Source organism: Salvelinus namaycush, chromosome 29 (assembly GCF_016432855.1).
Source record: "Salvelinus namaycush isolate Seneca chromosome 29, SaNama_1.0, whole genome shotgun sequence".
NCBI lineage: Eukaryota > Metazoa > Chordata > Actinopteri > Salmoniformes > Salmonidae > Salvelinus > Salvelinus namaycush.
This window is the reverse complement of record NC_052335.1, coordinates 1,917,379-1,944,885: the sequence shown is the minus strand read 5'-3', so window position 1 is coordinate 1,944,885 and position 27,507 is coordinate 1,917,379. Positions and strand designations below refer to the sequence as shown.

At 45.3% G+C, this 27,507-nt stretch overlaps 1 protein-coding gene across 1 annotated transcript; it reads left to right on the top strand.

The window, feature by feature from the left end:
* LOC120023920 (sterile alpha motif domain-containing protein 5-like) lies at nt 1-27,507 on the top strand. The gene is made up of 2 exons (XM_038968023.1): nt 1-507; nt 27,436-27,507. Exons 1-2 carry the CDS (start codon nt 1-3, stop codon nt 27,505-27,507), a joined length of 579 nt encoding a protein of 192 aa, XP_038823951.1.

Here is a 27,507-nt window from a genome sequence, read left to right as displayed (position 1 = left end):
ATGACAAGCACCGGACCCGTTATCGTGTTTGAGTGGTTGAAGACCCTCCAGCTCTCTATGTATGTGGAGTCCTTCGTGGATAACGGCTACGATGATCTGGAAGTTTGCAAACAAATTGGAGACCCCGACCTGGATGCTATCGGTGTATACATACCGTACCACCGGCAACGGATCCATGACGCGGTGAAAAGGCTGAAAGACGAGGATAAGGAAACGGCGGCGGGGCTGTATTTTACGCTTGAGCCGATGCCCCCGGCGTCTGAAATGTACACCAGCCATCTGGTGGACCAGTACGATTCCAAACTGCGGGCGTCCAAGTCTTGGACCGAATCGAACAGTGACCGGGTAGGGGGAAAAGGGGGCGCGTATCTGGGCGCACAGAGGAACCTGACGCTTGGCAAGCGGAGGGAGTTGGTGATTTACCCCAAATTGAAGCTGAAGATCATGATTAGAGATAAACTAATCAAAGATGGAGTCAACCTCGCCAGGCCGCCATACTCAAACAAGGTAAGATCACCATCAAGGCTACCTCTTACTGGAAAGCTTTATAGCCAATGCATAACAACCTTATACTCAATCTCATGCCACTCAAAGGATCATCCATCAACCAAAGCTTTTTGAATCAGAGCAAGATACTACTCATGAAATACATGTCGGGTTTGGGCATCATAGATATGGGCAGTTTCATTGTAACGGAATTGCGCTGAGACTCAGATGTTGTACTGGTATGCCAAACAAAAACAAATTGTTCCTTACAATGTTCCCTCATATTTTTTTCGGCACTGAGCAAATTTCAGGTCTGCTGAGAGCAAACTTGAACGTTGTGAAAATTGTGTGCAACTTCCAGCGCGCTTACTGTGAACAGTGAGGCTGTACCTGCTTGGAATTACAGTTGTAACAGTGTCCATGTGGGCTACTGTGGCTATTTGATCACAATGTAGGCCTACCAGAGTGGCCTACCATCAAAAACAATGGAGAAAATGCATCCCATAACATTTTAACATGGAAATAGCTGTTCTATCATTCAGCCTACAGTAGCACCCAATGTGTGGCGTTCAATGTAGGTCTACATTCCTTGAGAAATTAACCTGTTTATTTATTTGTCCTTCAGACAAGGAAGTGACTGAAAATGTTGTTGTGTTGTTTGATGCAACATACCACTCTGCAAAATAAAATGTAATATTATTTCCATACCATTATTACAGAGAATCAGACAAATTAGGCTACCCTCTGCCTTTTGGCTACTTAGCTTATTCAAGCCTGTCTCAAAATGCAATACTGACCCTTTAATAAGAAAAAAAAAAGCTCATTATCTGACTTGCTTTTCAAAGATGTCAAGAAACGTACATGTTTTGTGCTCTTGTAGGAAGCAATCACTCCCTTATTACTGACTACAAATGATCTATAACTGGGCTAATAACTCACTAACTAGCAAAGGATATGAACAAAATGTGCACACGTGGCTACATGCAGCTCTCTCTTTGATCTCAAAATAAGCGCATCTACTCACTAAAGCTCATGCTGTAAACACAGTCCAGTTCAAAGTAAATGGCACCGATCCATATATGGCAATGGTCTATTTTCATATAGGCCTACTGCAGCTCTGATTGTTTATGAGGCACCAGTGCGTGTCAATGCAATAGAATCCTACTCCGATGCGTTCTGCCTACAACGAAATATATTGCATAGTTTGTTTTGTTTCGGTATGTTGCATTGAAAGTGGCCAATATTGCTTTGATTTGATCACAATTGCCACAGTAAAGGGAAACGTTGATAGTGTTAACAGGGAAAAAAATCTAGAATAGTGGTCACCAACCTTTTCTGAGACGAGATCACTTTGAGTCAAAATGCAAGATGAGATCTACCGCTCAGATTTTCTTTAACATGACTTAAAAAAACACATGCTTATGCAACATTAATCAATTAAAACGTGCAGTAAGCTATAGGCCTAATACATTGTCACTGCATATTGGCTTTGCTTGAATTGTCCTGCCAATGCATTGTAGTTCGGGACATTTAAAAAATATATATTTCAAAATTTGAGGTCGACTATATGATCACACCCAGTGGCGTTCCTTCATTCAGGCCAGGTGGTGCAGAGCCACCAAACATTGTTTGCATGTTATTTTGGCATTAATACGTGTCACATATCATTTTGCAAACAATGTAAAAATTAAGTGTTTATAAAGCTGTATACTAAGATGGTCTCTTTTTTGCTTTCTTAAGGCAACTCCAAAATGCAGGTGTTTCAGCCTAACTCAGTGCTTTCTGCGGTGGTGGGGCAGCCAGCGGAAAATATGAAGCGCAGGGGTTGGTTCTTGCGCCGTGATTTACTCAGTGTTCTGTCACTCATTGGGACACTACGTCACAGCAGTGGTTGTTGTAGCGCTGAGGAGAAATAGGAAGAACGCGCATTTTATGGGTTATAAAAGTGTTGAATACAAAGTGTTGACAGTGCTGAGTAAGAACTTAAACATGAACTCACTCATAAAAACAGCAGCTTTATTCGTTGTATTCGTTGACAGTCTCTTTCTAGTCATGGTTTTAAACATTTTGAATCAACTTTGCTGTAGCTTTCTTTTATGCCTGCTATGTTACTGCGGACACGGTCATCTGAGCCATCCGATTGGCCAGCAGTAGGCCCATAGTGCACATTATTTGTTCTCTGGGCCCGCCGGGAAGGCACAGTTTGTACCTTCAGACACATGAAATGGTTCAAAATGGCAACAGTTTGCCTACCCAGCTGAATCGGGTGCACCTACCGCCAACAGCCTGAGACCTCCCCAAAACAATAGGAACATAAGGCTTTATCGTTGAGTTTTTTACAGAAATGTTTGGCGATCAACTAGGAATGTCTTGGAGTTTTACGGTTGGTGACCACTGCTCTAGAAAGTTGAGTGAAGTTCAGTCTCGTGCTTCAGTCTCTGTGCGCTGATATTTCTGTGTGCCAGTCCCTGGGAGCTGTGCAGTAGTCTTGGCTGCTGTGCGCGCACACAGCTTAGAGGGAACATTGGCTATGTCAGGACACCTTGAGGTAGATTATCTTTTTTAAATTATCTTTTGGTTATTGAACTACAGTAAATGAAGTGGATTTACACCAAGTAACAGAATTGACGAAACATCATTTCTTTATGAGTCCCTGATCTGTACTACACAGAAATGCATAATTATGGTATGAATGTCATGCTCTTTATGGTGATGTATCCTATAAAGCTACACAAAGGTAGAAATATGCAATATCCTACTTTGTATATTTGGGTATTATTCTACACACTGGCTATTATTTTAATGAGCTGTGCCCCAAACAAGACCACATTTGGTTGGTCCAGAACCAATCATAGACCTCTGTGTTTCACAGGTTTGGACATCAAAGTACAGCTCAGTACAGCACAGCACAGTAGAGTAGAGTTCAGTACAGTAGAGTAAAGTAGAGTATAGTTCAGGACACTACAGTAGAGTACAGTACAATACAGTACATTATAGCGTACTCAACTCTAGTGTGCTAGACTATACTCGACTGAACGTTAACATTTACTGTATTGTACTCTACTGTACTGTACTGTACTGTACTGTACTGTGCTCTCCAAACTTGCAAAACACAGGCATCTATTGGTCTAGTGAAGCAATCATTGATCTACGTTTGGGCCTAAGCAAGGCCGGTCCAGACCGTACCAAAAAACAATGTCTGTGGACGTTGAATTCAAGGCCATGGCAGACTGACCAAATTTCAACTACTTTTCAACGTCCATGAACATCCGGTGTCATCAGTGCTCATTGGGTAAGGATGCTGGTTACAGTACATGGAAAGAGAGGGGGCTCACGGTGTCACAAAGAGAGGTGACGTTCACTGGGGAGGGAGAAGAGGGCGGCAGAGAGAGGGAGGGGTTGTCCAGACGGTTTTCACATTTGCTTTGACCACCAGACGAAAGAGAAAGAAGACCGTTATGAGCTGAACATAACATGTATGCAGGTGGAAGCGAGAACTGTAGCAGGTGACCCAACTGTGGTTTATGACTACTATCATTTCCCATTTGGTAACGGAATTTCGAGTTTGAGTCACTTAATAATTCATAAACCAAATAGATATTAGTGAAAACACTGCGACTAATTGGTAGGTCTACTTTTAGTTGTTACTTCAGTGAATTTTCATTATCCTCTCCCCTCGTGAGGGAGAGAAATTGGAACATATGTTTGTTACACACTTTAAAACAAAATATAAGTGTTGATATTAGTTGGCAGGGGTCTTTACTTCAACATTATTGTGTTTTGATGTATTTCTGATACATTTTGAGACTTTTTCTGGTAGTTGTTTTTAAGACCCATTTTCCATCTGTTTGAGCAGAAATCAAAGCTAATTTGCTTATTTCTACTATTTAGGAAATAACATATTGAAACATGTATATCTGCCTTAATAAAAATAAAAAAAGACTCTTAGCTTTCATATGACACCAGATTTGACATGCTCCTATGAATTTCACGTTGGTGCTCATGAGTCCTTTTACATGGAAATGCCCATATGCATCTCAGATGAAGTGGTTATTGATCAGAGGCTGAGCCATTTACTGTATGTCAGGACTCAGGAGAGCCCTGTCTGGCCCTATTTTCCCCTGGGGTTGTGTGAGTTAGTGAGTGCTGCCTTGGTAATGGCTGACTGCTGTGGATCAATGGTCAGGAAGAGCCTTCATTCACTCTCTGATTTCCTGTATGTACAGAGAGAGGGACGGACTTGTACTTGGTTGATTGATTCACACTTACCTGTCTAGGGTTTCTCACCTCGACACAGACCCCTTTGAGGAATTGGTGGATCAACCTGCGACACGCCCATAATGGTCCAGGCCATTTGAGTTGATTATTATGTGTCGTCAATGATTAGCAGCACTTTAAATGGAGGGTGTCCAAGCTGCTGTTTTTCTGCTGGAACTCATGTGAGGAGGCAGATCGAGAGCATCTTTATACCAGATCACTAGCTCAACATCAGATGCTCCGCCTGTTGAGGGCTTACTCAATGACAACTCTGTTAGTAGTGAGCGAGCGAAACGCACACACACACGGCTTTTGTCAACACGGGCGTGCATTTCATGTCGATAATTAGATGAGAGATGTCAACCATTCCTGAAGAGATCAGTGTTTTACTCTACAGAGCATTTCAGAGGATTATCCTATGCACATGTTTTTGGAAGCTTTCCACTAGAATTTATTTGGGATTTATCCGGGATCAAATTTCAATAAGTCTGGAGACTGTTAATTTAGGTGTTTTGTCAGCACTTCTTCTGCTTCGTTTGTATTCCGACCATTATCCTTTTCTCATAAATTGGAATCCCACCGAGATTTGGGATTTTTATGGGATTATGGGTTTACATCACCCTGAAACAAAGTGTTGCCTCCAGAGGGTTAAACTATCCCTCCCTTTGAAGGCTATATTTATTTAGAGCTAAAGCTTTGACATTGAAGCTTTGGAGTGGAATGAAAGGTTCAAGGTCTTTGTGTGTGTGTGTGTGTGTGTGCGTGTGCGCGTGTACACAGTATTTGTGTGTGAAACCCTGCAGTAGAATGTGATCCAGACCAGTGCTTTTCTCCTCAGGATCGAGTTAAGTGTGAGGAGCCCTCAGTGATGGAACTGTCACCAGCTGGCCTCTGATTGGTCAGTGAACGGTTCTCCTTTCTCTGCCCTTGAGACGAGACATCTACTCGATGGAGATGGTAGTGGGGGAAATAGACCAGAGCTACTGACAGTCGACAAGATAGCTGTCTCAACGAGGCTTACACAGTATATCAGCATAGATAAGCCAGTATAGGTTGTGTAGAAGGTTCAGTGTCTGGTGTTCAGCTGTTTGCGGTGTTTCCCTGTTTGCTTGTGTGCTAGACACAGTACTTCCGGCAGCATAGCTCAGTGACGATCCTCTGAAGTGTCGTTGACTGCCACGTTCTTGTGAGGCTATAGGACCGTAAGCCAACGCTTCACTACAAGTACTCTACTGGGAGACATAAATACCCATGATCCTTATCTCGACCACAGGGAGCCCTTGTCTAGGAGAGAGAAACGGGTTATCATTGCTCCTGAATGTAAACACATCTCCTATGATTGCACTGTTCTAGATCTCTCATTGGGGAACGATACTAGCAGTAAAGATGGTGTTTGGCGTGTAATTGATGTGTGCGGTGCAGCCATATGACTTGCTAATAGCTACTTAGATAATACGCTTATACTAGTCCTTTCGAATTCGTCTTTGCATTTTCCTAACTGAGAAAAGACTTTGACACCATGAACGACAAAAGCTTTTAAAAAAAAAAGAGGAAAACCAATAAACTGAAATTATATTTTCTTCCCATACCGGTGCCTGAGGTTAGGGAGGCCTACAATTAGAGCTTTGTTGCTTTTCTCTGGGAGAGCTGCAGCAGTAATCAGGGATTTGGAGCGCCATGGCTCGTCCCCTCGCTGTGTTGTGGTGACACTGTTGCCATTCCAGAGCATGGAGGCTGAGGAGACAGAAGGAGGGGGGGTAGCATATTCTCTGTATCCAGTCTATGCTATCTACAAGATACATCTAGCCATATTGAACCACATACCCAGTGTAACTCTGCCCCTAAAACACAAAGAGATTTGTGGTCAAGTCATGGCATTTATGCAAATGAAAGTGGAGCTGTTCAATTGAGTTCAATGGAGCAATTTGAAAGATTGCCCTGTCTTCATGCGCCAAAAGGGATGCATAAACAGCAGCAGTAAACGGGATGGAGCTCGAGCCTATATTTTCTCTTTAACACATGAGGTGGAATGGATAGGAAGGATAGCTGGTTAAATGTTATGGCTTCGCTACGCTGATTTGAATCTCTCCACTTTTAGTTACAGTGGCGTTCACAATCTGGCAGTCAATGAATGTTCGTGTTGTAGGGTTTTAGATATAGCAGCCCCTGTCCTATCTTCCACCATAATAATCTCTCTCCTCTATAAGCCCTGTGTCTGTGTGGTTAGGAAGTGGAAGTGAAACACATGGAGATGCCACCATTGTTTGGCTACAGGCTGATGGAGCCACATCTTTTCACTAGTGCTGTGTTTTGGATTTCCAATTTCCGCCCATTGAATACCACTGGAAGGCAAGTGTCCAGCATTGTCCTGGTAGGATGGTGATAAAACCATTGGGTGTCATGCAGCGAGGATGATTGTAAAGAGATAACACATTGTTTTTGCTGCTCAAACAGAAAACTGGGCTGGAATCAGTGAGTGGAAAGAGGATTGGGCTGCTGAACTGATCTTAGGTCAGTTTAATGATTAAGGTTAGAATTTAGGAAGGGTAAGCTGTTTCTAGATCAGGGGCAACTTTACACCATTTGTTCAAACCTGAGAGCAGTTGATTCAGTATGCACGGAGTTCATGTGAGGCTTGTGGCTTAAATGCTCCTTGCCAATTTGAGATCGTCACCTTGCATGCTTCACTCTCACCTCGCTTCCTTTCTTAGTTCTCTAACTATAATTAACATCCCAGCTTCCTCGCCTTTCAGGAAATTAGCTTTCTGTTGGAGATGGCCTCTTGTTGGCCTAATGAGAACCTGACCACGGTCCACCTCAGTACCCCTGCATTGTGGCTATAGAAACCAGACTGAAGTACTGCCAAGCCATAGTGTGAAAAACCGGGCTTGTCTATAGGGGCTTAACTTCCAGAATGTTTCAGATATTAGTATGGTGGTCATACCAATGTGATACTAATGTGTTATAGTGTAGTACTACCTAAAATAATAGACATTTCTATATTACAATTGTATAGCATGCATCATCCATATCGTTCTTCCCCACTGAATATAGCCCCAGATAAACTACACCTCTTAACCATCTCTCTGCTTTCTCACAAAGACGAGACGTTAGGCTCCGTTTTTACATAATAAAGAGCTTTTTCATTATTGATACTGCAGGCAGCCGAGTCATTCGGTAAAGAATTTTCATTCAGCCTATATTTCTGCCAGCAATTTGTGTTCTCCATGTTGCACTGCACCGTACTGGATGGCTTGCTGCCACGAGATGGGAAGCGGAGGCCCATCAGAACAAAACGGCTCTGGTGTTTGCCATGGCTTCGGCTTTACCCTTTAAAAGGTGTAATTAACCACTGGCTCGTAAAAAGGAAGTCATAAAATGTCAAGGACGGCCCTTGCGGTCTTGAGTCAGGGAGAGAAAGTCAATTGGTGAGGTGAAGTGCAGTCATTGTTTATGTAAAGGATAGAGTAGGGGGAAGGAGAGGATGTAGGGTCATAGAGGGATGGACCACACTCATTCCTTTCAGACAAAACACCCTCAAATTATTTTACTCCTAGTCTCCTTTAAAATACCACTTAGAGGCCGTTTAATATATCCCAGATCTGTTAGTGCTATCATGCCAACTCCTACGGTCATTGTATTTTCATCTTCTATAGGAGTTTGCGATACAGCACAAACAGACTTGTTACCAGGCTTGGTACCGTGTAATAAACACCAGCACTTGAGAACCTGAATAACATCTGGGTGTGTTGTGGCTAGGTCGCTAGCTAGCTCCCTGATCTTTGACCACTAGTGGGTTTGACCTGCTTGTCAAACACTAGCTGAGCTGGGCTGATCCTGATCAGAGTTGACAAGAGGAAACAGACCATACAGTAGTACAGCCCCTCTGGGTCTCAATGGTTCTAGCTCCTGTACACTACCAGAATGTAACATTATCATTTTGGCTAATGTGGCCTCAGGACTGTGAACTCAGTGCTGTACAGAATGTGAAGCTCTTCCCCAGCTGCCATAGGAACTGGAGAAATACTCAAAACATCTGATGTATATGCACCTTCAGTCTTGTCAATTCATTGGCATTTTCTGGCAATTGAAGGAGTAGCCTGCCACGGATTTTCACCATTGAGAATGGCGTGTCTGATTGTTTTATCAGAGCACGACAGGATATTTTAATGGCTGGCTTTCCGTCCAGGCGGCCCACAGACAGACAGTGATGACACCCCTTCTCCAGAGAACAAGTGAAAATGTGGGAAAGCAGTGTAACACTGTATGCAGCTGGCCTTCTCATTTCACTGGGATGTTCTCCCACTGTTTTTTGTCTCACGTGATCGAGTGGCTTTTAAGCAGCTTCTGTCATACTTGAATACCTGGTTGTGTGAAGTTGTGGACCTAAATAGACTGTTTGAATTACCCAGAAACACAGTGCAAATGCATCAAATGCTCTATCTAATAATTGACTTAAGCATTTACAGGTACAAAAAATGCAATTGTTTCAAAATATATCATGGCATATTTGCTGTGAAGTTGAAGCCACAGTACACACTCTGCTGTCTAATTCTATACTGGCAAGATATACAGTGCCTTCGGAAAGTATTCAGACCCCTTGACTTTTTCCACATTTTGTTACGTTACAGCCTTAATCTAAAATGTATTAAATCGTTTTTTCCCCTCATCAATCTACACACAATACCCCATAATGACAAAGCAAAAACATTTTTTTAAACATTTTTGCTAATTTATTAAAAAAAATATGAATTGGAAATATTACATTTACATAAGTATTCAGACCCTTTACTCAGTACGTTGTTGAAACACCTTTGGCAGCGATTACATCATCGAGTCTTCTTGGGAATGACACTACAAGCTTGGCACACCTGTATTTGGGGAGTTTCTCCCATTCTTCTCTGCAAATCCTCTCAAGCTCTGTCAGGTTGGATGGGGAGCGTTGCTGCACAACTATTTTCAGGTCTCTCCAGAGATGTTAGATCAGGTTCAAGTCCGGGCTCTGGCTGGGCCACTCAAGGACATTCAGAGAATTGTCCCAAATCCACTCCTGCATTGTCTTGGCTGTGTGCTTAGGTTCATTGTCCTGTTGGAAGGTGAACATTCGTCCCAGTCTGAGGTCCTGAGTGCTCTGGAGCAGGTTTTCATCAAGGATCTCTCTGTACTTTGCCCTGTTCATCTTTGCCGCTGAAATACGTCCACACACCAGGATGCTGCCACCACCGTGCTTCACCGTAGGGATGGTGCCAGGTTTCCTCCAGACGTGATGCTTGGCATTCAGGCCAAAGAGTTCAATCTTGGTTTCATCAGACCAGAGAATCTTGTTTCTCATGGTCTGAGAGTCTTTAGGTGCCTTTTGGCAAACTCCAAGTTGGCTGTCATGTGCCTTTTACTGAGGAGTGGCTTCCGTCTGGCCACTCTACCATAAAGGCCTGATTGGTGGAGTGCTGCAGAGATGGCTGTCCTTTTGGAAGGTTCTCCCATGTCCACAGAGGAACTCTAACTGTCAGAGTGATCATCAAGTTCTTGGTCACCTCTCTGACCAAGGTCCTTCTCCCCCGGTTGCTCAGTTTGACCGGGCGGCCAGCTTAGTAGGAGTCTTTCTTGGTGGTTCCAAACTTCTTCCATTTAAGAATGATGGAGGCCACTGTGTTCATGGGGACCTTCAATGCTGCATAAATGTTTTGGTACCCTTCCCCAGATCTGTGCCCCAACACAATCCTGTCTCGGAGCTCTATGGACAATTCCTTTGACCTCATGGCTTGGTTTTTGAACTGTCAACTGTGGGACCTTATATAGACAGGTGTGTGCATTTCCAAATCATGTCCAATCAATTGAATGTACCACAGGTGGAATCAAGTCGTAGGAACATCTCAAGGATGATCAATGGAAACAGGATTCACCTGAGCTCAATTTCGAGTCTCATAGCAAAGGGTCTGAATACTTATGTGATAAGGCATTTCTAAAAACTTGTTTTCGCTTTGTCATTATGGGGTATTGTTTGTGGATTGCAAAAAAAAATACAAATTCATCCGTTCTAGAGTAGGGCTTTAATGTAACAAAATGTGGAAAAAGTCAAGGGGGCTCAATACTTTCCGAATGAACTGTAGGTCCATCACATGGCACATCCGTATCACTTACAGAGATGGCAACACCTTTAAAGAAAGCGGCCAGGCTGTGTTGTCGCTGGCCACTGCAGTCTTTTCGTTTTCCACTCTGTTCTTCCTGATCAGTTCCTGATCAGTCATAAATGACGGATATATTATCAGATACGTAATCAGAGCTATTCTGGTAATACTGGGATGGCTTCAGCAGCCTTCAGACTGGCTGTTTGCGTGAACATACAGCATCATGGTCTGTGGATGAGAAAGCTATGTCCATGATCAATATCAGAGCAAGGGTCCCCAAACTTTTTTGCTTCGTGACCCACCAATTGAGGTGTCTTTTGAGTCGAGACCCACCGTAAGGGTTGAGCGGTGAAAAAACATACACAGACCAAAGAGTAAGTAAAAAATATAGTCTTGGCAGTCGTTTTAAAGCTAATTTCCTGCAATTCTACACATTTTGCAATGGAGCTTAAATAAAATGTTGCAGTTTGACATGGCTAATGCTGTGTTCTTAAGCTTAAATATTATACCAAAATCAATTCCTATGTCACGCCGTGACCATAGATTGCTTTGTATGTTTCTATTTTTTGTTTGGTCAAGGTGTGATGTGGGTGGGCATTCTATGTTTGTATGTCTATGTTTTCTATTTCTATTGTGTTTGGCCTGGTATGGTTCCCAATCAGAGGCAGCTGTCAATCGTTGTCTCTGATTGAGAACCATACTTAGGTAGTCTGTTTTCCCACTTTGAGTTGTGGGTGGTTATTTTCTGTTTAGTGTTTGTTGCACCTTCCAGAACTGTTCGTTGGTCGTTTTGTTGTTTTTGTTCGCGTGTTCATCTTTATTAAAAGTATTATGGATACGTACCACGCTGCACTTTGGTCCTCCTGTCCTTCTCCCGACGACAATCGTTACATCCTAACTATCTCAAGGTATCACAAATTAGTTGAAAATACATTAATCTGTACATTCACACTAAAAATGTACTCTATTTATACACTCAGTAATGAATTTATGAATTTCTTTAGGTGCATTTACTCTTTCTACAGCGTGTGAATAAAATAGGCCTAAATTGAAAGGTCAGGAGGTCATGGAGCTATTTAGATACAGTATTATAATCCATGATTTCCATAACAGTGGTTATTGTGCTTTTTCAGGAAGCGGGTGGAAAATGCCTGAAAAGGGATTAACAGATTGGAATGACAGGCAGGATAATCCATGCATACCCTTCACTATGAGGTGAAGGCTCTACTTTCCCCAGGGGTTTCTATTAGAGCCTGTGGATACCGAGAGCGAGAGATAGAGAGAGAATCTTTGCTCACAGGCAGCCGTAAACATGTATTTATTGTGACTCTGCTCCAGTGTCAAAACCAATAAATATCCAGCTAGGTTCATGTCCAGAGGTCGGATAGCAGTTCAGTTAACATTGCTGAATATGAATCATAAGTGGCCTTGATATATACAGTACTACAGCTTCAACATCGTAAGGAATCAATCCCGTTCTGCAACGTGGATGGGAAAGCAAATGAAGCAATCAAGTGCCCCTGTAGGATAGAGATTGACAAGAGAGCAGGCTCCAGCATCTGTCTGTGTCAGGAACCAGATTGCACACATCCCGATCGCCTGTAGATCACAGTCGGGTTGATTACAGAGGAGATCGTTATACAAATCTATTCTGTTGCCAATGATTGGAGCTCACAGAAAATCACTTAGTGTACAATCAAAACACACAATCGTTGCGGTTATAGTACATAGTCAGGGGTCATGCACCGGGGACCTTGGCACGGCACAATTTGCCATGGAGGTAAAGATTAGTTACCGTGCTTGTCTTGCTGCATGTAGCCTGGGATCGGTGCCATATTAGGGGGTTAAGTGGCAGAGTGCAGGTTGAGATTATTGCGGATTATTGCATAATTCTGGCAAAGATGCATAATATTGCACACCGTACCGACCTACAAGTTATAGCCTAGTATAATGTATGATAATGTGTTCTTTCAGAAGGCCTATTCTTTGAAAATTGCAATATAGTTCTCAAATGAGTCCAATCTTTAGGATCAAGTGTCTGAAGAGCTCAATCCTATATTAATAATGGTTTTCTATGAAGGTTAGTGGTGCATGTGCTACATGCCTGCGTGCATGTTTTTACTGCATAACCATGAAATATTGCCCCTCTTTTTCATAGTCTTATAAAACTTGACAGAGCACGTTCTCCGGCGTGTTTTCCCAGCCCTGGCCCCTGTCTCCCCAGTCCCCACGGTCTCTGTGTCAAATGGATGGTGTAATCCATTCCCTGTGAAGATAGTGTTAAGCAGAGGGGATGAGGGAGGATGGTGCTCCCTCCAGAGCACTGGCCCAGCCTGCAGCGTCATACATCAGCAGCAGTAAAGCAACATAGACAGGATATGATGTTTGGATGACCTTTCCCATGTCCCTGGAAGGATACCATGGGTGTTCAGGTAGTTAGCACCACCACCAGGGTGTAAGACCACCAACAGCAGTCCGACTGACACAGTGACACTATCACCCTTCCCTCTTTAAGACACATCTAAGACAGCATGAGACATCTGAGTCGTTTAATAGAATGACGAGAGGGCTAGGCCTAACCCGCTTACCTACCAACTGCCCTGAAAAAAATTGTCATTTATTTTGACCTACTCAACGTCAGAATGGTTCCATGGGCCACAGGGTGAGAGTGAGTAATTGTGTGTGTGTGTGTGTGTGAGCGATAGTGAGAGAGGGAGAGAAATAGAGAGAGGGGACCATGATTAGCCTGTCTGAAGATAATATAAGGGCAGGGGTAAGGAAGGTAAGGAACGAACACAACTGTGCCATAGAATCCACACCCATCTCCCCCTCCCCCTCTCTCCTCTCTAATTAGTCAATTTCCAATGCATCGGGGCAGGGCTGTGCTGTGCTGAGAGGCTTTGATCATGGGGACCACACAGGTGTTGATGTGCCACTGTACCTGACTGAGTGGCTTTGTAGTGGCTGTGCCTGGCAGGAATTAACCTGTAATAAACCACACTGTGTCTGTCTGTGGCCTAGGCCATGTCCCTCAGGCTCTACATACCTGGCTGGATCCAAACCTTCATTAGCCTAAACAACCAGTTAGTACATTCCTCTGACACACTCACACACAGCCATGTGTATATCTCACATTACGTTTTGATATAGATATACCACAGGCATTTGATGTGTTTTGTGGTTCGCCACCTCTTATACCGTAAGCATTTATCGAACATGTATGGGTTTGTCTAGAAGAGTAAATGCTGGTGTGTGTGTGTGTGTGTGTGTGTGTGTGTGTGTGTGTGTGTGTGTGTGTGTGTGTGTGCGCGTGTGCGCGCGCGCGCGTGTGTGTGTGTGTGTGTATACATGTGTGTGTGTGTGTGTGTGTGTATACATGTGTGTGTGTAGCACACTGCACAGCGTGCTATGCCACAGAGCTGAAGCTAATTATCGCAGGTGCATAACAGGTTGCAGTTTAATGCATGCTGCGAAGACATTTTCCTCAGAGGCTCCCTGGTAGTAATAGCCTATTAGGCTTGTATCCAAGCGGATGGATTCTATACCCTAGTTAATCGATGTAATATGCATCTCTTTGATGAATCCCTTTTGATTGGCCTTTTTTTTTTTAAACTTCATTGTCAAAATGATTGTGCCATTTGGGATGGAGCAAGAGATGGAGAGCGTAGAATGCAGATGTATATGTTATGACGGTGAGCTCATCGGGCTTATGTTGTGGCTGTGATTGGAGAGTCTAGGGTTTAGCCAATCAGGTGCTATCGTTAGCAGTGCCAGTGAGGGCATGCTCGGTATGAAACGTCAGCGTTCACTGGAGTAATTGTTTCTGTGTGCCCTCTCTAAATGTTACGGTTAATTGTTAAATTCATTAAGTAGACCTACTAATTGCTCACTACTGTGCTTTATGGGAAGTTGAGGCAGCTAAGGCTCAACTCAATTCACACGGTTTATTTAGTGGCCTGGAGCCAGGAAATCATATTTTAGTCTTTTAAATCTCTGGAATCTTCTGTCCAAACGGCTGACCAACTGTTACTATTTGGCAGTAGACAGGCCATTATTATGCTACGTCAATGCTAAATGGTTGACATGCTAGAGCAATGATTCCCAAATCCAGTCCTCGAGTAACCTCAAAAGCACACATTTTTGTTTTAGCCCCGGACAAACTCACCTGATTCAACTCATTGAGTACTTGATGAGTAGATGACAAGTTGAATCAAGTGTGCTTGACCGGGGCTACCACAAAAAAGTGCACCGTTGGGGGTACCGTAGGACTGGAGTTGGGCATCACTGTGTTAGAGGGTTGAAGGATTCTCCTGTGGCTACTTGAGGTCACTGTGCGTTAATGGTGGAGACTGAGACGTGGACTGTGGAGTTTGGTGCCGTCTGATCTACCAGCATTGAACCACAAAACCACCATTTTGTGTCAGCAGATCTTTGTTGCAGGACAGTGCCAAACCAACCCCTTGTTTATTTTAAAAACTCTTGGGATTTGTTCTAAGGGGAGGAATTCTCTGAAGATGAATGTGGAAATGTGTAGAAGGCTCCTACTTTTCTTCTCCTCTGATTCCAAGGCTCTTTTCTGACATGCTGGGTTGTGCCTCCAGGGGTTGGCCCTGTCTCTCTCTGTACTCTCTCAGTTAAGGCCTTCCCACACTGTTCGTCGGATTCAGTCTTTTATGATTATTACATGTCACACTGTGCAACGTGACCTTGTGCAAGGTTCTACCCATTTGCTTCAGTTTTGTCGTCACGTTCTGCAATTGGCTTGCGAGGCTACGTCAGTTGATGTAGGCTATGTCAACTGCTATGGTGATGATTGATAGACACGGCTCCTTCTACCTCTGTGACCGTGCGCTCCTCGTAATGAAAAGCTTAACTCTCCAATTGAAAGGCACATCACAACATGGAAACGCTGCATGTAAAGGCCCATAGCCATATCCACCTCCACACAGTCACTACTCAATACAAGCGTTGTGCTTTTGACAATCGAAAACCAAAAACCGAATCAAATGTATTGGTCACAATATATACATATGAGATGAGAAAAGCAGTATGTAAACATTATTAAAGTGACTAGTGTTCCATTATTAAAGTGACAAGTGATTCCATGTCTATGTATAAAGGGCAGCAGCCTCTAAGGTGGTAGCCGGCTAGTGATTGCTATTTAACAGTCGGATGGCTTTAAGATAGAAGATATTTTTCAGTCTCTCGGTCCCAGCTTTGTGCACTGACCTCACTTTCTGGATGATAGTGGGGTGAACAGGCCGTGGCTCGGGTGGTTGATTATCTTTTTGGCCTTCTTGTGACATCGGGTGCTGTAGGTGTCCTGGAGTGCAGACAGTGTGCCCCGGGTGATGCGTTGGGCAGACCGTACCACCACGATCAGCTCCTTCGTTTTGTTGACGTTGAGGGAGAGGTTATTTTCCTGGCACCACTCCTCCAGGGCCCTCATCTCCCCCCTGTAGGCTGTTTTGTCATTGTTGGTAATCAAGCCCACTACTGTTGTGTCGTCAGCAAACTTGATGATTGAGTTGGAGGCGTGCTTGGCCACGCAGTCATGGGTGAACAGGGAGTACAGGAGGCGGCTGAGCACACACCCTTGTGCGGCCCCTGTGTTAAGGATCAGCGAAGTGGAGGTGTTGTTTCCTACTTTCACCACCTGGGGCCAGCCCGTCAGGAAGTCCAGGACAGGAAGTCAGGAAGTCCAGGACCCCTCACGGGGCGGGGTTCAGACCTAGGGCCCCGAGCTTAATGATGAGCTTGGAGAGTACTATGGTGTTGAAGGCTGAGCTATATTCAATGAACAGCATTCTTACATAGGTATTCCTCTTGTCCAGATGGGATAGGGCAGTGTGCAGTGCAATGGCGATTGCATCGTCTGTGGATCTATTGGGGCGGTAAGCAAATTGAAGTGGGTCTAGGGTGTCAGGTAAGGTAGATGTGATATGATCCTTAACTAGCCTCTCAAAACACTTTACGATGACAGAAGTGAGTGCTAGTCATTTAGTTCAGTTATCTTTGCTTTCTTGGGTACAGGAACAATGGTGGACATCTTGAAGCAAGTGGAGACAGCAGACTGGGATAGGGAGAGATTGAATATGTTTGTAAACACTCCAGCCAGCTGGTCTGCACAGGCTCATTTATGTTATTTGTAACTAGACAGCCCTTTACTGGCACCAAGTTTTCATTTTACGATGTGTCAATTCTATAGTCGAATAAATAAATGCATGGCTTCATTGTTCCTATTGGGCAGTCACCGGGATCGGCTCATGACACCAGCCACAATACACGATAAATGCTCAACATTAAACACTGAGCGATCCAAGACGTAGTGGTACTGAATCAGCAGACCTAGACCCTGTCACACTGAACGAACCAAGACGTAGTGGTACTGAATCAGCAGACCTAGACCCTGTCACACTGAACGAACCAAGACGTAGTGGTACTGAATCAGCAGACCTAGACCCTGTCACACTGAACGAACCAAGACGTAGTGGTACTGAATCAGCAGACCTAGACCCTGTCACACTGAACCAGCCAAGACGTAGTGGTACTGAATCAGCAGACCTAGACCCTGTCACACTGAACCAGCCAAGACGTAGTGGTACTGAATCAGCAGACCTAGACCCTGTCACACTGAACGAACCAAGACGTAGTGGTACTGAATCAGCAGACCTAGACCCTGTCACACTGAACGAGAAAAGACGTAGTGGTACTTCATCGGCAGACCTAGACCCTGTCACACTGAACGAGAAAAGACGTCTGATAATCATTTACGCCGAGTCTGCCCACGGCGTGACCATTTTGTCTGGGACATCAAATCGTGGCATAAGATGGCTAAAACCGCACAGTCTAATTATTATTTGTTTTTTGACGCAGGGGTTTTCAACGAAAAAGGCTGCTTTTTTTTCATGTAACTTTTAGATGTGTTCCCCTTGACTGCTTTACAAGACTGGGACAGTTGAGAGAGACAGCTGAGTCTGTTGTTGTTGTTTGTTTGTGTTGAGGGCGGGGTCTGCTGCCAAAAAGGATAAACGAAGAATCTTTACTTAATGTGTGGTGGTTAGTTTGGTCACAGCTTTGTGGTGACATCCAGGAAACTGGTCTCTAATCCTGCAAATCACTGGTGAATATCCCTTCAAGCAGATTAGAACTGATGTCATCCACCTCTGACACTCGCACGCACGCGCACACACACTGAACAATGAGCTGGAAGAATGACAGGAACCATGGACGGACTAGTTAATGCATCAGGAACTGTCCCTTCGCTCTGCTTCACCAAACAATTGCCTGGACCCAGCTATACCTCATCACTCTGTGTAGACAGACAGACAGGCAGGCAGACAGACAGACCCAATACTTGTCAGACTGGCTGGCTATTTCACTGGAGGAGAATATAGGCTCCTATCGCATCTTTGCCGTGCATACCCATGTTATATTTACGACAGTCTGTTTTAATGTGTCTCCCTCTTCAAGGTTGTGTTTGTGTGCCTTAAATGTGAACAATGTATTCAATTACATTGGCAATCAATATACGCTTCATAGGTCTAGACTCTGAGTCATTATTTGAGGTGTATTATCTCATGGAAGAAGTTATGAAGCACAGATAGGATTGAGAGAGCAGGTAAAAAAACAATATAATGTTGCTATGTGGCTACTCCAAAAAATACGGATGGCTTGAAGAACAAGTGTCGTCATTATATACTTTCTACTGACAAAACAGAATGTTGTGGTTAAGAGTATTTCCTCAAATACGAACACCTTTCATTTGAAAAGAGAGACAGGAACAAAAGCCTTTTGTCATGTCACTTTCTCAAAAACAGGGGGACAGAACAATATTAAAAGCTTATCCGGTCCCTTTCTCTTTCATTGATGGCTTTAAATCACTCTATGCACTAATACACCGGGCCAGTATGAAAATAAACGCCTCTCGTTGGGCCTTTCCCTGCTGCACAGAGCTGTAAATATGATCCTTTGTCACACTGTGGAGGCTTAAGGAAGTATCCTCCCTCCTGTCCTGTACGGTAAGTCAGACTCCGACTCGGAGGCCGGATGAAAACGGTCTGTCACTCCCAGAACAATAGACTGTTAGGCTGCTCCTCCCAAATCCCCCACAGCTCCACTCTCGGTCCACTCCATTTATAGAACATTTGCATGCGAGAGAGGGGCCACAAACCCACCCTTTACACCCCCTAAACACCCAACCTGCCTCACGCCTCCCCACTCCACCCTCTCCCAGTGGCCAAAGCCAAAGTCCCAGACTAGGGGCCAGCTCAGCACAGGGAACACCAGCTGGCGTCCGTACTGAGTCTGAGGAGGGCTATAAAAGAGAGAAAGGGAGGCAGGCAGAGAGCGAGGGCGAGAGAATCCAAGCAGACAGCTGTAACGGGCTGTGTTTGGGAAATACAGTATGATGTAGCTGGGAGCATGTTAAAGGGCTTGTGTGATTATGCACGAAGACGAGTTTCATTGTCATGCAGGAATCCCTGCTCAGCTTATGTCTATTATTATGTAAAGCATGCATTCATATTATTTACTCTCTACTCTGAATGGAGATTCCACTTCTGGCTTTGTGTGAATGGGCTCTGTAGCAGGAGAGAGGAGCACATGACTGTAAACACGTTGACGCTACTTCCTCCCTTGTCCTGCTTATCACTAGACTGTTTTAGCACACACACATGCACACATACATAGGCACACACACACACACACGGACAGGCACAAACGCACACAAACACACACATACTCTAACCAAACAACAAACAATACCTTATACCACTTCCATTTGTTAAGGACGTTCCGACACCTTTCCTAAGATTGTTTATTCAAATCTTTATTCAAAATGAAACTGCAGCCGTGTGTGTCACATGGCTTGTTCTCCAGTCATGCGTGTATGATCATACATCTTGGCAAAAGCACAATACAGAACAGCACACATGTGTAGCTGAAGGGCCCTCATTGTTGATTACCACAAGGCTGCAGCTGCCTCCAGTCCCAATCAGAGTATTGATGATCAACCCTCTTCACCAGGAAATATCTGCATTCCAAATGGCACCCTATCCGGTATGTAGTACACTACTTTTGACCTAAACTGTATGGGCCTTGGTCAAAAGTAGTGCACTACATAGAGAATAGGGTGGTGCCATGTGGACATATCCATACTGTAGAGAGAGAGGGCTTTAGTTACCCACATTAACACTCAACTTTGTGATTCCAATGTGAGTATGTTAGAATAGGATTGTTCTCTTATTCTTAATCAAATCAACAGTTCCTGCTTTTTCTTCTCACACTCTTTTAGTCTCTAACACAGTGGTATTCAAACTTTTCACCGGGACCCCATTTTTACCACTAGAATTTCTCGTGACCCCACCACAAATCTAATGGCACAACCTTAAATCAATAAATTTGGATTTTTACATCAACAAATAAACTTAAATTCATTGCGTAAAGTCTTTTTCCAATAAATACATTTATTCGATTGTATTTTTCGAATTATCTTTCTCAAAAAATGTTTGTTTATTGTCCCATACATTAATCAGAATTTTTGTTCCTAAAATATAAATACAATTATATATATATATATAAATACCAATGCTCTAACAGTTTTTGTTATCTCAAAATGTTCCCAGTGTCCTCCTGGATACAGTGGAGCCCAGTGTTTTCAATGAAGGCCCCTAGTGTGTCTGTCTCACCATGTTCCATGTTGTGCCAGGCCTGAGGAGTCTGGAGTGGGTTTAAGGCTACATGATGCACATAAAATGTTAATGCATCACCTTATGTAACCTACTTATAGTCCTCTGTGTCCTGCTATAAGAGTGTCTTTCTGGAAGTTGGTCCTGGGCCGCCCCTGTGCATAATACAGCTTTTGTTCCAACTTTTTAACTTTTCTGTCATATCAATTACCTGATCACACGTTCATACTGGAAGTAAAACCTGCGTACGGAGGGGGGACTCAGAAGGACTGCCTTTTGACAACCTCTGTCTACAGTGGTCTTTGTCTCTGTGTGTCCCTTTTAAGGACATCAGTAGAGAAATGTCTGTGCTTTAGTCAGTCTCTCATGGTTGATTAGGTTATAGGTCCAGATGCTGATTGGGAGACCACAGAGAGACCATGTGGGTTCCTGCTAGGGCTGGGCGGTGAACCGTATTTTACTATAACCCGGTATTGATGCACTGTCCAGTTTGGAATTTTACTTTACCTTACATACCGGTATTTCAGTGTTTGGTTTGTTAAATGGAATATAAATGGAATAACTGAGTGACGGGACTCGGAAAATGATGGCAATCGTCCTTTCTTACAGTTGAGAACTGCTAATTTGATAGCAAGAGTGTCGGGTGCACACATATGCCTATGAGGCAGCATCACTGAGGTATAATAAGAACCGGAGACTGCGTCCAAGATGTCCGACCGTTGTTTTCAAGGTAATCTACTGCTGTTCGCTTACGCCGATTCATGGACCAGTCTATACCGGTTTATGCGGCTCAACATCACATGCACATTAGCACTCACTGCATGCAGGGAGCTGCGCGCAGGGAGCAGCACGAGCAACGACGACGTCATCACATCACAAAAAATGTGGGCCTCAGTGACAATTATTTTAATAATTCAATGGATGTTTTGTGCACAAAGTTGATGATTAAACTGTCTTATTAGGAATGTTCAAATCTGACTTCTCTATGTGGCCGTCTATGGAAATTGTCTTTCCGGCGTCATTTAAACTGCAGTACCGACGAAAAATTGTAGGAGCAGTCGAAACCGTGCTCTAGACCGGGAACCCTGGCCCCGCTGACCCTGAATGTATACATGTACTTTTTTGCCATGAATCTTGCCAGTGCTGGTGCCAAAAGCACCCTAGAAATTGTAACAAAAGAGGCATTTTTCACAGGCATGCAAAGACAAAACAAATGTGGTGCCCCTTGTGGCATAGGTAAGAACTGCTGTTGAATCCCATTGTGAATACTTAAAATATATATTTTTTTACCATTATTTAACTAGGCAAATCAGTTAAGAACAAATTCTTATTTACAATGACGGCCTACCCCGACCAAGCCCAAACCCGGACAACGCTGGGCCAATTGAGTTCGTAGAGGAGAATAATTATTCTGATAAAGGAAACGTGACTTTTTCACAAAATAGAGGCATACAAAGACAAAACAAATGTGTTACAGTGTGGAAAGTATATGAGTGAAAGAAATGTATGAAAATTCAGAAAATTATTTTTGGTTGAAATTGGATTGAACAGTATAAAACAATCATAAGAGAGAAAGCCCAATTAAAATTACTTAGAATTAATGTGTTGATATACTAGGGTCATGCTCTACTCATTAAGCATATTTAGAACTTTAAAAAAAAACATCAAATACTGTGAAATTCTGTCATAATGTAACGGTTTTCTTCCAGGGGTGAAGGAGAGGACCAAAGTGCAGCGCGGCTAGTGTTAAACATGTTTAATAAAGAACAAGTAAAACACTACAAACAACAATACAAAATAACAAATGTGCAAAAACCGACACAGACCTATCTGGTGCAGACAATCACAGAGACAGGAAACAAACACCCACAAAATCCCAACACAAAACAAGCCTCCTATATATGATTCTCAATCAGGGACAACGATTACCATCTGCCTCTGATTGAGAACCATATTAGGCTGGACATAGAAACAGACAAACTAGACACACAACATAGAATTCCCACCCAGCTCACGTCCTGACCAACTAAACACATACAAAACAACAGAAAACAGGTCAGGAACGTGACAGAACCCCCCCCTCAAGGTGCGAACTCCGGGCGCACCCCTAAAACTCAGGGGAGGGTCTGGGTGGGCATCTGTCCGCGGTGGCGGCTCCGGCGCAGGACGAGGACACCACTCCACCACTGTCTTTGTCCCCCTCCTTAGCGTCCTTTGAGTGGCGACCCTCGCCCACGACCTTGGCCTAAGAATCCTCCCCAAGGCCCCCACATGATTTAGGAGGTAGCTCAGGACAGAGAGGTAGCTCAGGACAGAGAGGTAGCTCAGGACAGAGAGGTAGCTCAGGACAGAGAGGTAGCTCAGGACAGAGAGGTAGCTCAGGACAGAGGGGCAACTCCGGACTAATGGCAGCTCCGGACTGAGTGGCAGCTCCGGACTGAGTGGCAGCTCCGGACTGGGTGGCAGCTCATGACTGGAGGGCAGCTCATGACTGGAGGGCAGCTCATGACTGGAGGGCAGCTCATGACTGGAGGGCAGCTCATGACTGGAGGGCAGCTCATGACTGGAGGGCAGCTCATGACTGGAGGGCAGCTCATGACTGTAGGGCAGCTCATGACTGGAGGGCAGCTCATGACTGGAGGGCAGCTCCTGACTGGCTGGCGTCTCCTGACTGGCTGGCGTCTCTGGCAGCTCCTGACTGGCTGGCGTCTCTGGCAGCTCCTGACTGGCTGGCGTCTCTGGCAGCTCCTGACTGGCTGGCGTCTCTGGCAGCTCCTGACTGGCTGGCGTCTCTGGCAGCTCCTGACTGGCTGGCGTCTCTGGCAGCTCCTGGCTGGCGTCTCTGGCAGCTCCTGACTGACGGACGGCTCTAGCGGCTCCTGACTGACGGACGGCTCTAATGGCTCGGGACAGACGGGCGGCTCTAATGGCTCGTGGCAGACGGATGACTCAGATGGCGCTGGGCAGACGGATGGCTCAGATGGCGCTGGGCAGACGGATGGCTCAGACGGCGCTGGGCAGACGGATGGCTCAGACGGCGCTGGGCAGACGGATGGCTCAGACGGCGCTGGGCAGACGGATGGCTCAGACGGCGCTGGGCAGACGGATGGCTCAGACGGCGCTGGGCAGACGGATGGCTCAGACGGCGCTGGGCAGACGGATGGCTCAGACGGCGCTGGGCAGGCAGGCAGCTCAGACGGCGCTGGGCAGACGGATGGCTCAGACGGCGCTGGGCAGACAGGCAGTGCAGGCGGCGTTGAGCAGACGGCCGACTCTGACCTGCGGAGGCGCACAGTAGGCCTGGTGCGTGGTGCCGGAACTGGAGGTACCGGGCTGAGGGCACGCACCTTAGGGCGAGTGCGGGGAGGAGGAACAGGGCTCTGGAGATGCACTGGAAGCCTGGTGCGTGGTGTAGGCACTGGTGGTACTGGTCTGGGGCGGGAAGGTGGCGCCGGATATACCGGACCGTGAAGGAGGACACGCGCTCTTGAGCACCGAGCCTCTCCAACCCTACCAGGTTGAATGATCCCCGTAGCCCTGCCAGTGCGGCGAGGTGGAATAACCCGCACTGGGCTATGCAGGCGAACCGGGGACACCACCTGTAAGGCTGGTGCCATGTACGCCGGCCCGAGGAGACGTACTGGAGGCCAGATACGTTGGGCCGGCTTCATGACATCCGGCTCGATGCCCAACCTAGCCCTCCCAGTGCGGCAAGGTGGAATAGCCCGCACTGGGCTAAGCACGCGTACTGGGGACACCGTGCGCTTTACCGCATAACACGGTGTCTGACCAGTACGACGCCCTCTCACTCCACGGTAAGCCCGGGGAGTTGGCTCAGGTATCCAACCCGGCTTCGCCACACTCCCCTTTAGCCCCCCCCCAAGAAATTTTTGGGTGAGCCTCTCGGGTTTCCAGCCACTCTGCCTTGCAAGCGCCTCATAATGCCGCCTCTCCGCTTTTGATGCCTCCAGCTCCGCTTTGGGACGGCGACACTCCTCTGGCTCTGCCCAGGGTCCTTCTCCGTCCAGAATCTCCTCCCATGTCCATTCCTCCTTGTACTGCTGCTGCTGTTGCTGCTGCCCGTTGCCACGCTGCTTGGTCCGGGTTTGGTGGGTGTTTCTGTAACGGTTTTCTTCCAGGGGTGAAGGAGAGGACCAAAGTGCAGCGCGGCTAGTGTTAAACATGTTTAATAAAGAACAAGTAAAACACTACAAACAACAATACAAAATAACAAATGTGCAAAAACCGACACAGACCTATCTGGTGCAGACAATCACAGAGACAGGAAACAAACACCCACAAAATCCCAACACAAAACAAGCCTCCTATATATGATTCTCAATCAGGGACAACGATTACCATCTGCCTCTGATTGAGAACCATATTAGGCTGGACATAGAAACAGACAAACTAGACACACAACATAGAATTCCCACCCAGCTCACGTCCTAACCAACTAAACACATACAAAACAACAGAAAACAGGTCAGGAACGTGACACATAACGTCAACATAAAAAAAAAAAGTGATATTGTATTTTGACCATGTCGCTCAGCCATAGTTCCTACCAGTGAAATTTGTTCCCATAAACTCAGCAGTCAGCCCTCTGCCCCTCAGATGGAATCTACACAGGCCCAGGATGTTAAAGACAAGCATAAGTGTGACAAAGTGAAGGCTCTTTATAGACTCTTTTGGCAGATGTGCTGTGTGTGTAGATGGGACACATGGATGGGCTGGATTGTTTTTAAAGGATGGTGTCAGGATAGGCTTTTGATAGGACAGCTGTAACATGTCACCAATGGTGCAAGGACAAACAGCAGCTGAATTCCAAATCGACCCCTAGCACCTTCTCCCTAGACCCTCTTTTAGTTATGAAACGGCCCAGGGTTTAAGCAGTATAGTGAAAATTCTACACAGCCAGAAGGTTCCAAACTCCAAACAGTCAGAAGGCAAGATGGTAGGAGCTAGGGGTCTAGTTGGAATTCACCTCAGCTCTTGTAAAGTCTTATAACTACACATCATATAATACAGGTGGGCATCCCCACAGTATCACATAGACTTCTCACATATGCTTCTCATAGCAGAGGTGAGGTATATGTTCCATTCAGGCCTGATACGAGCTGTGTTCTGGGTCTGATAAGCCAGTCATGGAGCAGCCATAGAAACATATGTGTTTTATGTAGCTGTAAGTGTGAGGCCCTGAATCAGGCAGAGAGACATACCGCAGTGTGCTATCACAGCAGCAAGATTTGTGACCTGTCGCTACAAGAAAAGGTCATCCAGTGAAGAACAAACACCATTGTAAATACAACCCATATTTATGTTTATTTATTTTCCCTTTTGTACTTTAACCATTTGTACATCGTTACAACACTGTATGTATACGTAATATGACATTTGTAATGTCTTTATTCTTTTGGAACTTTTGCGAATGTCATTTTTACTGTTCATTTTTATTGTTTATTTAACTTTTGTATATTTTCTACTTCACTTGCTTTGGCAATGTTAACATATGCTTCCCATGCCAATAAAGCCCCTTGCATTGAATTGATAGGAAGGAAAAGACAGAGAGAGAGACAGAGAGAGAGAGGTCATAAAACGAGGCAGCTTTTGGCGACCGTAAAGCCTTTTTCCAATTTGGCTTCCTGAGGGGCGCCTAGTGTACCTGATGACAGTGCCATTTGCTCTATTGCGTTAGCTTCCCAGTTGAAAAGGAACATTTAACCCTGGTTTTTCTATTGACAGTCTCCCAGCCATCAACACTCTTCCCCTCTTCATCTCCCCACCCCTTTCAAAGCAGTTCATTACGGGGTGTCGTCAGTCAAAGCTTTTTTTCCTGGTATCAACAGTGTGTTGTGACCATCATAGGTTGCCACGCACGGCAACGTCACTAACAGTTGTGGAGCATTTTTTCCGTCGGCGTATTGCATATGGCCGTCCGGACAAAAAGGCAGTGGATGACAGTTTGCACTAACACACAGGGAGGAGTAATCACAGTGACATGATGAATGGGGTTTCCTCACTCACTAAGACCTGGCGTCTGTGACCATAGAGATCCTATTAAATCTAGTGTTATGATTCCTAAATCTATGTGTGTGACTGTGTGCAGCGACATGGTTGCCTCAGGCCTGGACCATCCCTGTAAATGTGAACTACACCAGCGTCCTGCCACTAATGGGCATCAGGCTCTGTCTCAGACCTCTAAGATAGGGAAGAGGGCAATGCTTGGTAGAGACAGCAGGAGCTATAAGCTCCAGCCTCACCCACTCACATGGGGAATGTAAAGACCTCGGAGGTATGCATTACTATAGTTGAGGACCCCAGTCATCCAATCCATCCTGGGGGCGATCTCAGGCCTCAGGCATGCACCATAGGGGGGATTGAAGTGGGGGTCTCAGGCATAATGTCCCCAATGGAAATAACGCTGACTGGGTCAATCCCTGCATGCCTGAGGCTCAGCTGCTAATGCACTCCTAAGTGTGTGTCACCCTTGGTCAGAGGTCAGGTGGATCTGTCATTATTGCCCCATGCCCCATTATTGCCCCATGCTGCCGGAAGAGAGGAGGAGAAGATGGAATGTGTGGCGTATGCAGAGGGAGAGAGGGGGAGACAGAGAGAGAGAGACAGAGCGAAACAGACAGAGAGACAGAGACACAGAGAGAGAGAGCATGAGGGTCTGCTATACAAATGGATGGAAAGTGATGTTGGGGGGGAAAAACATACGACATTATAAAATCCATGTACACAAACAACAAGTGCGCTGTTAAACATTTTGCTGCTACAATTTTTTTTATCCTGCTGATCAGCCACTTTACCCCTGATTGTACACCTGTATGCAGGTGGCCCCCCTCTGTATGCAGGTGGCCCCCCTCTAGGGGCACCACCTGGCGTCCTACCTGGGCGCATACCTGGTTGACCGGGGTGCCGGCGGTGGAAGTCGGCTATGA